Here is a 15,908-nt window from a genome sequence, read left to right as displayed (position 1 = left end):
TCAAGATTCTAGCCGTAAACCATTTATATACTCTCTCTCTCTCCTCAAAATTTTGTTCGTCAAATTTTGCAAATCTGATCCGTTAGTCTCGAAGTTAATAAGTTGTAGATCATAACTATGCATTTTATTGTGTGATTCACCGTGTCATTTAAGCAGAAATTGAGAAAAAGAGGTGTGACGGAGTTTATGGCCGCAAGCTTGCGCCGTAAACCCTGTTATTGGGCCGTAAACGTCTGTTTGACCGCGAATTGCTTGCGGCCGCAAACTACGATTGATTATTGTGTTTTTTTGCGACCGTACACTCTTAATTAAATGCATTTTTCATGTTTTGATCGAATTTTGTGTTCATTGACCGTAAACACAGTTCTTCGGCCGTAAACTGTTCTTGGGCCGTGAACTTTTGTTTGCTGTTGACCGTGAACTCTTGGGCCGTGAACTGCAGTTGACCGTCAACTCGTGTTGACTGACAAATTGAATTTAATTTAAATGAATATTTTATTATTTTTGAACCAAGTTTTTTAAAAAAATTAATATTATTTTTTTGGGGATCAAAATTAAAATTAAGTATTTTGGTTGTTCGTTTGGCGTGTGTTCGTGTCTTACTTAGTCTGGTTGAGTGCAGGAAAATGGCGAACCTGAAATTTGCGGATATGCACAATCTTGCCATTGTCATGGCAGATCCTCCAGCTGTTCACTCGGATCTTCGGTCAATGATTCACAGATTTCGGGAGTGCTGTATGGCTTCTGCTATTACAGTGAATCCAGTTGTCTATCAGAATTTAATTAGCGAATTATGGGCGACTGCCAACATGGACATGAGTGATACCAGTCATTTTACTGTCAAAGCCATGGTTCAAGGACGCGAAATCGTGATCAATGAAAGCTTTATCAGAGAGATATTGTTGATCGACGATCAACCTAATTACCCCACGGAGATTGGAATTGAAGACACTCAAAGAATTCTGAGGAGAATTGTAACGACCATAAATTTCGAAACAATTAAAACTTTTCTAAAACAACCCATTTTAATAACGTTGTTACAAAAAGGTTTTCAATACATTATTTGACAGAGTATTTCCCAGGTCCATTTCATAAAACAGCAACGCGAGGAACGGTACGATCACGCCTTTGCCTTGCCACAGTCTCCTGAGAACCTGAAAACATAAAACCGCAACTGTAAGCCCGAAAGCTTAGTGAGATACCCCCAAAATACCAACCACATATACGCCCTTCCAGGCCACGACCTTCCGGTCCAAAACATATTTCCTTCCGGCCCATAACATATTGTCTTCCGGCCCATAACATATTGCCTTCCGGCCCACAACATAAAAAGCATACATAACATAACAGAACATAGAACAACCATGCATACCGGGTCACACTCCAGACCAAGCAACCGTGCACATAACATATAATCATATAACAGTTCACGGTCAGCAAATCAGTCAATGGATCATATAACATATCATTACCCTAACCAAGATACCAGCCTAGCCGATCACCAGCATAACATCACCCTACGACTCAGCCAACATACTAATTACGCACATACGCCTTTCCAGGCCATGACCTTCCGGTCCACATCGCAATGCCTTCCGGCCCACAACATGTAATGCCCTCCGGCCTACAACATATAATGCCTGCCGGCCCATAACATAATGCCTTCCGGCCCATATCCCGCAATATCATAACAACAGACAACTGCCCGGATTTCCATCCGATAAAGGGTCGCCCTTGGTGCCTTAAACCCTATTGATATAGTGAGGATAACTCACCTCGACACTGCCGGCTGAAAGGATAAGATCCCGCTGCTCCAATCTCCGACACGAACTCCTCCACTGAACACCAAAACACTTAACTCTATAAATACCCTTAATTACCAAAATACCCCTGAAAGACAACTGGTCAACCCTTGGACAAGGTCAAGGTCAATCCCTGACTGACTCTACTCGCCGAGTCACCCCGATGACTCGCCGAGTCCCCGTACTCAGAACTTCCCTCAACCCGCGACCTAACTCGCCGAGTCACCCCAAGACTCGTCGAGTCCAACAACTATGAGTCCACTCGTCCACAACTCACCGAGTCATCCCTTGACTCGCCGGTTCTCGACTCAACCAGAAAATATTGGGACTCTTCGGCAAGACTCGCCGAGTCCAAGAACAGACTCGCCGATTCTAAGGCTATCTTCAACCTACTCACCGAGTTGTTCATACAACTCGCCGAATTCTAGGCCATCTTCATCCAACTCACCGAGATGTTCTTCAAACTCGTCGAGTTCCAGCTCATCTTCAAGCAACTCGTCGAGTACACCCATGTGACTCGCCGAGTACCACCGGTCTGAATCCATACAGAAGCATTGCAGACCATGCAATTGATCCAAAACATAGATCTAGCCTCCTACAACTCATCCATCACGTAAAGTGGCAAACTTTATGTGAATCCAAAGAGATCTATGCATTTTGCACATTAGGGCTAAGGTTTGGGACATGATAGCTTCATCCAACACTCAACACAGGGACTTTCATGCATTCCAACTCTTCTCCATTCCAGATCTGAGGTAGCAACCTCAGATCTAACCTCTAAACTCCAACACATCCAAATATATAATCTCTAATACCCCAAAAATGATGCATCAAGGAAATAGCAGCTCAAAGACGAGATATTACCTCAAAAGAACGCCCCAACTGCAATGAAACTTGAATCCAAGCAAAGCCCCTTGCTCCAAGCCTCTCCTTCTCTAAGATCTCTTCAACAACCACCTCTCCAAGCTCCAATTTGCTCAACAATGGGTTTCTCCACGACTTTAGGGTTTCTGGGACTCAAGGATGATAAAGAGGCCGGGAAGGAAACATAATGTTCTTTATATATGGCTCAACCTCGAGAATTAGGGTTTTCTCCACTCAGCGCCTACTCGCCGAGTCCACCTCATTGACTCGCCGAGTCGGCTACTTAACACACGACCAAATCGCGAGTCTACTCGCTGAGTCCATCCATGGACTCGCCGAGTCACTCTTTCCCAATTTACTCTTTTAGCCCTTCAACTCTACTCTTGATATTTCGGGATGTTACAATTCTCCCCCACTTAAGTTAGGCTTCATCCTCGAAGCCTACAGCAATTCAATCCCAAAGATACTCCCACAACGCGCCACCTGGCCTTAACCGAGCCAAGTCCTTCAAGGCATACCGATCGAAACTCAAATGCACTTCTCTTTCCTTACGGTGTCCTGACCACCGTCTCGAGCCGGGCACCGGCTGTACCGTCTGATAATCACACTCAACAACCGAGAATTACCCATGAAACATCACTGCCCCAAAGCCCAATAATCACTCGACCCATAAGGGCTAGAAAGCCATGAACCATCGGATCCCCGATCCGAATTCCACTCTATTCATTCCGTGACGACGGAAAGACCCATTCTCAATCTCAGAGCAACTCCCACGAGTTCTCCTCTTGCAATCACATACACATGCTGAACTTTCTCCAGCACCCTCATGTTGGAAAAAACTGATACACTGATGATATCCTCCAACATCCCCCCAGAATGAACCACTAATACATATCCAAAACCCTGATCAGAATCACACTAAGAGCCCAAGACTCTCTCCCTGCATCCCTTCCGAGTCTCTTGGCTCTACATCTACGGAATTCCCCCGCAACCTCAGCAGACATCCCAAACCGGATGAGCTTCTATTCCACTGCCGCAAACACGCTGCTCAAAAACCATACTCGAATTACTCTAATCATAACTCTACTCTGCCTGTTTCACTTCCGTGAACTTGCACTCCTTCTCGGAGTTACACACCTCTCTCACTTCCTTTTCCAAGGAATCCACTTGGCCATATTGTCACTCCGACAAGTGCCACGGCGCTCGCCCAACGCTACACCACCCTTCTATAGCGTATCCGCTATCCATCCTACACACATACTCTGACTCTCATCGCGGAGACTCTCAAGCCCATGCACTATCTCAACTAATCAAGATCACTACCCGGGGCCAGACCTCCTAATGCAATCACAATGCAATATACACAATCCATATCTTCGAACCGATCCAACAATACCTGTAGAGTCTTCAGCCTGACTGGACCACTCTCAGAATCTTCAGCCAATCTGGACCGCTCTCAGTGCCTCCAGTCTGGCTGGACCGCTCAACTAGCATTCCTCGTCCAAGTCACCTTTCCGGGGAATCCTCCCATGCATACTGTTCTAGCCCCCTAGGGGTTCCGAAATCTATCTCCATCACACACAATCGATCCCGACCTGATCCCAGGCCCTCCACAATCAAATGCCCTAGGTCTGTATCCCGCCCCGCATGCCCGACACTTGCTCCTATCAGCCTATACTCTGGCTGACATATCACTGCTGAATTCCAGACAGCTCAACAATTTCACATTCTCAACGATCCTCCGGAGAATTTTCCAATTCTTCCCCACTTAGGGCACTAACAATCAACCACCGGTCGCCATCACCGACCTCCTAGAACAACTCTGTGCAAAACCAACACTCACATGCGGACTGCTTCCCACAAGCATAAACAACCCAAAACATATTTCCACACTGATCAATCCGTTCAAAAGGAACCCGATCTCCAATTATCCACTCCACAGACTGTAGATGCTACCCGAGATTCAAACCAATGCCGCATCTCCACTAATAACCCTCACGAATGATAACCAACGATAGCACGAAACACCAACTATAACCATACCAACCTTCAAGGAACAACGGATACCAAAACGAATATCCGATACACTAATCTAGCGAGACTAGCAGATAAACGATACTCCATAATAATCACAAGATAACAAAATAGAAACATACCCGCAGCTGCATCCGACATTGCTCTGACCTCCTCTGCCGCAAGCTGATAAGCACGACCCTAAGCCCTTGGGGGCTCCGCTCCACCCTAACCTCCACCTGTAATCCTCAAAGTGGCCAGTGCTGGAGCCTGCATCGGTCCTGCAGAAAGCTGTGGACAGTTGACCCTCAAATGTGCAACCTGACGACAATGATAACAAATCCTCAAATCCCGAACCGACGCTGACTGCCGACAATCCCTCGCATAGTTCCCCTCCTTTCCGCACTTGCGGCATGCACCACCGGACCTACAAACTCCGGTGTGACCCCTCCCACACTTCCCACAAGTGTGGCTGCTCAGATCCCCCACTCTAACATCAACGGTCTTGGACCGTTTCGGCGCCGGCTACGACTGCTCCGGAGCCTGCCTCAGCTCACGCAACTGCAACTCAATCTCTAACTCACGCCGCCTGGCGGCCTCCTGCAACTCCAACAAGGTCTCGCACCTCTGCGCAGACACAAACTGTCTGATATCCCCCTTGAGCATACTCAGATATCGGGACATCTGAGCCTGCTCCGAAGCGAACTCATGGCAAAACATCACCCTCTCAGTGAACATCCTGGTGATCTCAGTCACCGACTCCGAATCCTGCTTCAGTTCCAGGAACTCCTGAGCCAATCTCTCCCTCTCCACTTGCGGAACATAGCGAGTGTTGAACATCTCTCTGAACTGATCCCATGAAACCGCAGCCCTCTGCTCATCCGAATATGACCCCGTGGTCAATCTCCACCAATTCTTCGCCCCGAGCCTCAACAGGTTCAGAGCACACCTCACCCTCTGATCAGCAAGGCATGAACACGTGAAGAAACATCCCCTCCACGTCCGATAACCACCTCATAGCAACAATCGGGTCCTGAACTCCATCGAAGGTGGGATGCTCCGTATTATCGAAGTCCCGATATTGAAAATCCCTACCAGCTCCTCCCCTGCCGCTGCTATAGCCATTGTAGCCGCCGCGGCAGCCATCTCCGCGAGAGCCGCATAGCGCTCATCAAAATACTCCACCATGGCGGTCTTGATCGACCCAAACAGTTCCGCCAACTCAGCCCGGAACAATGCAGCAACCTCATCATGCAGGATTTCGTGAATCCTCGCATCCAACTCGCACGAGCTCATCTGACCAATAACCTCGGGCGGCACAGACCCGCCCATAACTCCCTCTCCTACTCCCGATCCTGACCCGGATCCACTCCCAGCATGCCTCGGGATCTCTGTACTGAAAAACACCACAAAATCTCAGACACTTCCCACAATCCTGGGATCCAACTCTCTTAACCCAACCCTACAGATCATGGTTTCCCTGATACGCGTATGGGTCCTGTGCTTTCAGTAGTACGGGCCCATACTACCTTCCACACCTACCCATATTTGTATGAATTACTACCACAACACCCTAGAGAAACATGCATAACAACGCTCAACCCTCACCACTAGAGGAACACTGAGAATCTCCCATAAGGAACCCTAGGCTACAGGCATCACAAATCAGGCAACATTATCATGAATTCCTGAAGATCCCTAGCCTAACTCTAGCATGCTGTTCTATCAAAGCTCAATAAAACAAATGTCATGAATGGTAATTTGGGGTTACTTACTGGCTCCGGCTGATCGTACCTCCGCGTCCTCCTTTTACTTAATTTAAAAACCATTTTAATTTCTCTTTTAAAACCTTCCTCGATTTGAGACTGGAGTCACACGAGTGTTCCTCCAATTCACTCAAACCAAGGCTCTGATACTAACTTGTAACGACCATAAATTTCGAAACAATTAAAACTTTTCAAAAACAACCCATTTTAATAACGTTGTTACAAAAAGGTTTTCAAAACATTATTTAACAGAGTATTTCCCAGGTCCATTTCATAAAACACCAACGCGAGGAACGATACGATCACGCCTTTGCCTTGCCATAGTCTCCTGAGAACCTGAAAACATAAAACCACAATTGTAAGCTCGAAAGCTTAGTGAGATACCCCTAAAATACCAACCACATATACGCCCTTCCAGGCCACGACCTTCCGGTCCAAAACATATTGCCTTCCGGCCCATAACATATTGCCTTCCAGCCCATAACATATTGCCTTCTGGCCCATAACATATTGCCTTCCGGCCCACAACATAAAAAGCATACATAACATAACAGAACATAGAACAACCATGCATACCGGGTCACACTCCAGACCAAGCAACCGTGCATATAACATATAACCATATAACAGTTCACAGTCAGCAAATCGGTCAACGGATCACATAACATATCATTACCCTAACCAAGATACCAGCCTAGCCGATCACAAGCATAACATCACCCTACGACTCAGCCAACATACTAATTACGCACATACGCCTTTCCAGGCCATGACCTTTCCGTCCACATCGCAATGCCTTCCGGCCCATATCCCGCAATATCATAACAACAGACAACTACCCGGATTTCCATCCGATAAAGGGTCGGCCTTGGTGCCTTAAACCCTATTGATATAGTGAGGATAACTCACCTCGAAACTACCGGCTGAAAGGATAAGATCCCGCTGCTCCAATCTCCGACACGAACTCCTCCACTCAATACCAAAAACACTCAACTCTATAAATACCCTTAATTACCAAAATACCCCTGAAAGACAACTGGTCAACCCTTGGACAAGGTCAAGGTCAACCCCTGACTGACTCTACTCGCCGAGTCACCCCGATGACTCGCCGAGTCCCCGTACTCAGAACTTCCCTCAACCCGCGACCTAACTCGCCGAGTCACCCCAAGACTCGTCAAGTCCAACAACTCTGAGTCCACTCGTCCACAACTCACCGAGTCATCCCTTGACTCACCGGTTCTCGACTCAACCAGAAAATATTGGGACTCTTCGACAAGACTCGCCGAGTCCAAGAACAAACTCGCCGAGTCTAAGGCTATCTTCAACCTACTCGCCGAGTTGTTCATACAACTCGCCGAGTTCCAGGCCATCTTCATCCAACTCGCCGAGTTGTTCTTCCAACTCGTCGAGTTCCAGCTCATCTTCAAGCAACTCGTCAAGTACACCCATGTGACTCGCCGAGTACCACCGGTCTGAATCCATACAGAAGCATTGCAGACCATGCAATTGATCCAAAACATAGATCTAGCCTCCTACAACTCATCCATCACGTAAAGTGGCAAACTTTACGTGAATCCAAAGAGATCTATGCATTTTGCACATTAGGGCTAAGGTTTGGGACATGATAGCTTCATCCAACACTCAACACAGGGACTTTCATGCATTCCAACTCTTCTCCATTCCAGATCTGAGGTAGCAACCTCAGATCTAACCTCTAAACTCCAACACATCCAAATATATAATCTCTAATACCCCAAAAATGATGCATCAAGGAAATAGCAGCTCAAAGACGAGATATTACCTCAAAAGAACGCCCCAACTGCAATGAAACTTTAATCCAAGCAAAGCCCCTTGCTCCAAGCCTCTCATTCTCTAAGATCTCTTCAAAAACCACCTCTCCAAGCTCCAATTTGATCAACAATGGGTTTCTCCATGACTTTAGGGTTTCTGGGACTCAAGGGTAATAAAGAGGCTGGGAAGGAAACATAATGTTCTTTATATATTGCTCAACCCCAAGAATTAGGGTTTTCTCCACTCAGCGCCTACTCGCCGAGTCCACCTCATTGACTCGCCGAGTCGGCTACTTAACACGCGACCAAATCACGACTCTACTTGCCGAGTCCATCCATGGACGCGCTGAGTCACTCTTTCCCAATTTACTCTTTTAGCCCTTCAACTCTACTCTTGATATTTCGGGATGTTACAAGAATGAGTTATGAAGGCACTTCACCTCCAACGTTAAAGAAGCTCTTGCATCCATATTGGAGATTTTTAGCACATGTGTTTGTTAGCTGCATTTCAGGGAGAAGATCGGGTGCAGATGAGATCTCTCAAAGGAATACCAGTGCTTTTGTCTCATTTGCTGGAGGAATAAAGTTCAATTTTTCGAGATTCATTTTGGATGAGTTTGTTGTCAACATTCGAACTTCAACTCGGGATACCTTCTTGTTGTATCCCAGATTCATTCAGTTATTCATCGAGGCTCGATTTCCGGATGTGAGAAAAGAAGGTGACACCTTGGATATGAAATCATTGGGTCCTCACACTGTAGGACTCATCAAGCAGAATCGTAAAGGAAAGGTCATTTTTCAAGGAAAATACCCACTTGAAAAGTTTGGAAAGTTCACCGAACTTAATGAGCCTACAGAGTCTTATGGTTCATTTGACTAGGCTTATTTTGAGCCTGCATCTTCTGAGAACTCATCTCCAAACAACATTGTTATTGATGTATCTGAGGATGAAAGTACTGAGAAGGAAGATACTCGTACTCCTGATGCTCATGTGGCAGAGGAACATGGCGAAATGTCTAATCTTGCTCAAGGTGATGATTCAGGAATGCATGTGGAATTTGAAGCGAATGTTGAGGGTGATAACAATGATTCCTTTGATGATCTTGATCTCACTGGTTTTGATCATGATGATATTACAGCTTCTCTAGCTAGCACTGCTAAATTGGTGTCAAATGAGAATCTTGACACTATCTTTAACAATGTCGATGATGTTGTCCTTCCAATAACTTAGACAAGGGAGTCAAATGAAGTTTTTGATACTGCAACCCCTACTTCAGATCAAATGGCAAGTGTTTCCATTCCAATGGAGACGGTTATGGGATGTTCCCCTCCTGTTTCTATTCCTTCTACCTCAGAGCCATTTGTGAGTGATTTTGCAATGACACAATCTGATCAACCCCCGTTGAAAAGACAAACAAGGGATCCGAGGCAGGGTAAAGTAATTGCAAGACTCGTTAGCGGCCTCCCAGTACCACTACCTACTACTACTACCAGTCTCACCACAACCAAACTATTTTCTATGGGTCCAGACACTACTTTTGAGGTTGGTGGTTCCTCTACTCCACCAGGGTTTACTCCTCCTCGTTCTGATCATGATGAAGCTTTTGTGAGATTTGCCATGCATTTGGCTGAGGAGCAATTTTTGATGCCTTCTCCTCATGGTAAAGGTGTTTCTATAGGAGATGGTGGTTATGGAGGAGACAAGCTAACTATCTCAGGGTTATAGAAGGAGATATCGGTGTTGAGTCAGAAAAACATTGAGCTTGACATTCAAGTGTCAGAACTTCGAGCTGAAAATTCAAAGCTTAGTGTTCAAGTGTCTGAGCTTCAATCTGATAATTCAAACCTTGGTGTGCAAGTAGCTGATCTTACTAAGGATAAAGAGCTAAAGCCAAAACAAATATCCGATCTCCAAGATCACTTCAATTTATTGACTTCAAGTTATTTTGAGCTGAAAATGAAACTTGAAGAAGACTTTGGTGATAAATACCAGACGTCTGCTGATGAATATAAGATTAATCTACATGTTCCAGCTTTTCCAGTCTCTTTGCCAACTGGCCAAACATCAGGAGTTGTTAATCGTGCTGAAGATGAGCATCCTCAAGCTCCCTATGTTTCAAAAACCATTCGCGATGCACAAGAGGAAGCAGCTAAGAAAGGGCAACTGCTTTTCAAAAGAAACTCCAATCAGAATGCTTCTTGGGATGAACCCGCAATTATAATGACTGATCTTGAAGTCGTTCGATTCAGAGAAACTTTCAGTGATAGGTCAGGAATTTCTTCGTGGGGATTTCATGATCCTTTCAAGATGTGGATCATGTTAAGGAAAAGTGGCAATTTTGAACTTTATAAAGATAGTCATGACTTCAGTTCATGGACTAGAGTCGATCTAACTGAACTGTCTCGAGCTCCTTTCTCCAATTTATCAAACAATCCTCAGGCTACTTACTTTAAGCACTTCCTTGAAGATCAAGTCAAGAAAGGGTTTCTAGCGATGAATACTGCTGAGTCTGTCATAGAAGAGCATTCTGATATCCTTAATCCTAAAACTGATCAGCATTTGCAAGTCGTGATGTGGCCTGCAACCAAGTAGGTCAAACAATTCCCTATTCTTCAACATTATCAAGATGGATCTCTAAGTTCTACGGAGTGTTGGGTCTTTGATGAAGTTACTTCTGCTGCGGTCATCAAGCTCAAGAATGGGTGCATTCAACTCTACGATCGAAGAGATTTGTTACAATTTCGAATATGGGATATTCATCACCTAAGCAACTTTCAGATTTTGGTCGATGAGGATACTTTTGAAGATGCTGTGAAGGTGTATACAACTATGGTTGCTGAGATTCTTAACAAACGGATGTGGAATGGGGCAATGGGGCAAGCGGACGTCATGGTAGTTATTAAAGGTTAACTTCGTGCTAGTCCAAACCAAGGGGGAGATTGAAGGGCCCAAATTAGTGGTTTGGTCTAGGCTTTAGAATGTAATAGTAGGGAGTATGTTAGTAGTGTGTTTTTGTCTAGTTTACGGTGGTAATGAGTTTACGGCTGTAAACACCTCACGGCCGTAAACTCTTCTCGGTCGTAGTCCCTATAAATAGAGGGTTAGTCAGACGTTTGTGGTTGTTGATGCCTTTGTGTTCACGGCTTTTCATCAAGTTGTATCAGACGTTTATTGATATAAAACGTGTGCAAGCTTGGTTTATATTCTTTTCGTTTCTATTCTTGCTTTGTGTGATAATTTCATAACTTTTATATTTAATACTAACACCCAAATTTGACCAGAAAATATTTTGAGCCCGGTAAAGCATAAGTCAAGTAATCAGTCATTCATTTGTCCATTACAAGATGAGATAATGAAAGTGAGGGATTTTTGTAATTGTTGGGCCCAACACCAAAGTTGTTAGCTTTATCTCTTGCTTTCCCACAACCTTTATTATCTTTATTATTATGGATGACAACTTTCTCTTATATTGCACCATTCATGATATGAAAACATATTGGATATAAGTATATAACCCTCAATGGCATGGGTACATCTCTTAGATGTTGGATTGAGGATTTTTGTGTGTTTGGTTACGTCCCATAAGAGCATTATTTATAAAAAGATAACAGAGGAAGCCCTCATAATCAAGGAAATATATAAAGTAAAGATATTATCAAGTATGAAACCGTTTCCAAACTTTCAACTAATTAATATTTTTTCAAATTGAGAAAAACATATCTTTAGAAATCATTAAGACAAAAAGTAAAAGTTTGAGTTGCACGACCATACTTAAACTAAAGGGAGTTGCACGACACATTTTTTAAAACAACTTTATTTAATAAGTATTTAATAAGAACCTAGAAATTCTATTCATTTGAGATAGAAATGCATTAAAAAAAACACCTAATAAAACATAATAATAATAATAATAATAATAATAATAATAATAATAATAATAATACACAACGATGTAAGTTACAAATTATATATTATTATTATTATTTCATGTTCTTGAACCGTGTAGTGAGCCACATCTTAAGCTAACTGGTATGGGTTATCAACCCTGTTAAATAGGTATTCTATGACAGATTTTTAGATGGAAACGCCTTTTGATTAGCTTGAAATATGTAGCAATAAATATAATCGAACAAATAAACATTCAATATATGAAATATTATATTTTCTAATGAGCACTAATTTGTCATACTTCAACATGAACGTCAGGAGTTCATAAACTATATTTTTGCTTGTTTATAGTAAATTATTCACTTAAATAACATTATATATTAACAAAAATCATATACGACCAACTCCAGCAGTCCAGTTTTATTAAAATGTAGCTATTGAAACACGTTACACATGCCATAGTGTAAAATGGTTCCTATTGGCTAAGAGGAAAATGGCGATGAGCAAGATTTTTCGAAGTCATGAAAACTATCTTTATAACCCTATCTACTTTAATAATTTATAAAGGAGCAATAACAAGATCAGAGCACCACACTAAAGGAACACGTACGTAAATCTATCAACCACCATGTTCACCTTCCCTTTACCACTCTTTTCTTTCCTCCTCCTCTTCTCCACCACCACCACCGCCCAACCATACAAACCCACCGACTACTTCCTCCTCAACTGCGGTGGTGCATCGGTCACTTCCAACGACCGGAAATGGGACACCGATGAACGTTCCAAATTCATACCCTCCACCACCTCCTTCACCTCCACCACGAACAACCACCACCCCTCCACCCCGGAAATCCCATATTACACCGCCCGACTCTTCAACACTTCATCATTCACATACACTTTTCCGGTGACCAATGGCCCTAAATTCCTCCGCCTCTATTTCTACCCTGCCACCTACTCCAGCCACCAAGCAAACCAATCTTACTTCTCGGTATCATCCAATGGTTACACTCTCTTATCCAACTTCAGCGCTTTCCTTACCGCATCCTATCTAGGAACTAACCTTGTTGGCAGTCCCCCGGTTCCCAACTTTATCAAAGAATTCATTATCTACGTAAATGATACCCAATCCTTAAATGTCACTTTTACCCCTTCCCCTAACTCCTACGCCTTCATTAACGGTATCGAAATCGTTTCACTACCCGAAAACTTATATTATAAATCAAAATACCCGAAATCCATCGGTCAAAGTGCGGGACCCATGATCAAAGAGGACATTGGTCTCGAGAATATTTACAGGTTAAACGTCGGTGGAATACAGATTCCGCCCACTGGGGATACCGGGATGTACCGAATGTGGGACCAAGATTATGGATACCTGTTATCAGCAGCCGGCCTCACGCAGGTTTACAAGAATCCGATCACCTACACTGCTGAGACACCGAATTACACCGCACCTGAAGTAGTTTACGCTACCCAAAGAAGCATGGGTAAATTGTCTGAATATTACAATCTGACGTGGCTACTTCCGGTGGATTCCGGGTTTTATTACATGCTTAGGCTCCATTTTTGTAGTATTATACCGGAATACACGAGAAAACATGCGGTGATATTTAAGATTTTTATTAATAATCAGACGGCTGAACAGTATGCTGATCTGTTTTACTGGACTCAAGGTACCGGGTTTCCCGTGTTTAAGGATTATGTCGTATATGTGTATGATTCTGATGGTAGTGGAAGAAAACAAGACTTATGGCTCGCAATGACTCCTAACCTTGAGGCCACTGAAGAATACAATGATGCTTTTTTGAACGGTTTGGAAGTTTTCAAGCTTACCATGAATAGAAGTCTCGCTGGCCCCAACCCGGAGCTCCAACCTACACCACCGTCTCCACCACCACCATCCCCTACCGGAAAAAAGAAAACTCCACCATATGCGGTCATAATTGGAGGTATTGGCGGAGCGTTAGTACTCATGTTGTCAGTTTTAGGTTTTATCGTTTTCCGGCGAGTGAAACGCTCCGGCGACAAGTCCGATGAGCAAAAATCAAAAGACTCCGGCCTTCCGTCTGGGAGGTGTCGCAGGTTTACCATTCAGGAAGTGAAAGATGCCACAAAAGAATTTGATGAAACTCGTGTAATCGGGAGAGGAGGGTTTGGTATGGTGTACATAGGGTACATCGACAATGATAAAACAGCTGTCGCAATCAAACGACTAAACGCGTTATCCAAACAAGGTTTTCACGAATTCCGAACAGAAATCAGATTGCTTTCAAAATTACGACATGTCCAACTTGTGTCCTTAATCGGATACTGCGATGACGAGGGTGAAATGGTACTTGTGTATGATTACATGTCAAACGGAACATTACAAGATCATTTATACAAAGGAAAAAAGCCTCATTTACCATGGAAACGACGTTTAGAGATTTGCATTGGTGCAGCGAAAGGGTTGCATTATCTACACACAGGTGTAAATCGCGTGATTATTCATCGTGATGTGAAATCGACTAATATTTTGCTCGATGAGAATTTTGTGGCGAAAGTGGCGGATTTTGGTTTGTCAAAGTTAGGGCCAAAAGAGAAAGGGGTGGATTATGTTAGCACAGCAGTGAAAGGGACACTTGGGTATATGGATCCTGAATATTACAAATATCAACAACTTACAGAGAAATCCGACGTGTATTCATTTGGGGCTGTATTGTTAGAGGTCTTGTGTTCAAGGCCAGCGGTTATAAACCAAGGGGTTCCCGATGAAGAGATGAATTTGGCTGAATGGGGGAGGAAAAATTATGGAAAGGGGACATTGCATGAGATAGTTGATAAGAGAATACGTGATGAGATTGCTCCTAATTGTTTGATGAAGTTTGGTGAGGTGGCAAATAGTTGTTTGAGAATGAAAGGGAGCAAACGTCCGAAGATGGATGAAGTTGTTTGGAGGTTGGAGTTTGCGTTGCAGTTACAAGAGGCGGCTGAGAAGATGGATGGCGAGGTGTCAGGTGACATGAAAGGTGGTAGTGGCATGTCGGGAAATCAAGAATTTATGTTTCCGGTGAAAGAAGAGGATGTGAGTGTAGTTGAGGAGTATGAGTATAATTATGAGTTAGAAGGGTCGACTGGAGTGGGAATACAACATGGATTGACATCAACTGATGGCAGCAGCCATGAAGTGTTTGTGTCAGAAACGATTTTACCCAGATGAAGATCAGGGGTAGTATAGTAAATTAGGTTTGGATGATCAATGGAAGTATAGTAATTCAGGTTTGGATGCCTGGTTATCAGTTAAGCTGATGCTGGAGTGGATTTTAATTTGATTAATTGTGTGATTAAATTATGTATTATTATAATGTTTCAATTCACGTACAAATGTCCAGTAGTCATCACTAAATGGAGTAGTTGTGTCCATCGGATAACTCCTTTTCACTTTTATGGTTTCATACATGGTTAGTGGGTATATCAAATGAGACATTTCAAAAGTTTACAAAAGAATAAAACAAGTAGCATTTTAATACTCTTACCTCCTAAAATCATTCATCCTTCAAAATTCCCTATTAAAAAGACGTGTTAGAATCGCCGATAGTTTCCATTGGTTAAGGTCATTTCAGATGGATTTTCGACGAAAATTGGTTGGTTGGATAAAAATGCTGTCAGTAAATATTACTGACCCTTTTCCGATGGATTTAGTGGTCGATGCCTACAATCCTTGTTTGACCTTTTTAACCACATTACCAACACCTTTTTGACCACATTACCAACGTACTTTCCACAGATACTTTTACCGATC

At 43.4% G+C, this 15,908-nt stretch overlaps 1 protein-coding gene across 1 annotated transcript; it reads left to right on the top strand.

Annotated features, from left to right (window-relative positions):
- Positions 1 to 12,674: 12,674 nt before the first annotated feature.
- LOC111917957 (receptor-like protein kinase FERONIA) lies at positions 12,675 to 15,483 on the top strand. Its single transcript, XM_023913596.3, has one exon. The coding sequence runs from the start codon at positions 12,753 to 12,755 to the stop codon at positions 15,324 to 15,326; it is 2,574 nt and encodes an 857-aa protein (XP_023769364.1). The 5' UTR covers positions 12,675 to 12,752; the 3' UTR covers positions 15,327 to 15,483.
- Positions 15,484 to 15,908: the final 425 nt, after the last annotated feature.

Source organism: Lactuca sativa, chromosome 4 (genome assembly GCF_002870075.4).
Source record: "Lactuca sativa cultivar Salinas chromosome 4, Lsat_Salinas_v11, whole genome shotgun sequence".
In the NCBI taxonomy this organism is placed as follows: Eukaryota; Viridiplantae; Streptophyta; class Magnoliopsida; order Asterales; family Asteraceae; genus Lactuca; species Lactuca sativa.
The sequence above is the reverse complement of the archived record's forward strand: the minus strand, read 5'-3'. Positions and strand labels throughout refer to the sequence as shown.

Coding starts and splice junctions, on each gene's coding strand:
- LOC111917957 (XM_023913596.3), top strand. CDS start 12,753: ATGTTCACCTTCCCTTTACCACTCTTTTCTTTCCTCCTCCTCTTCTCC.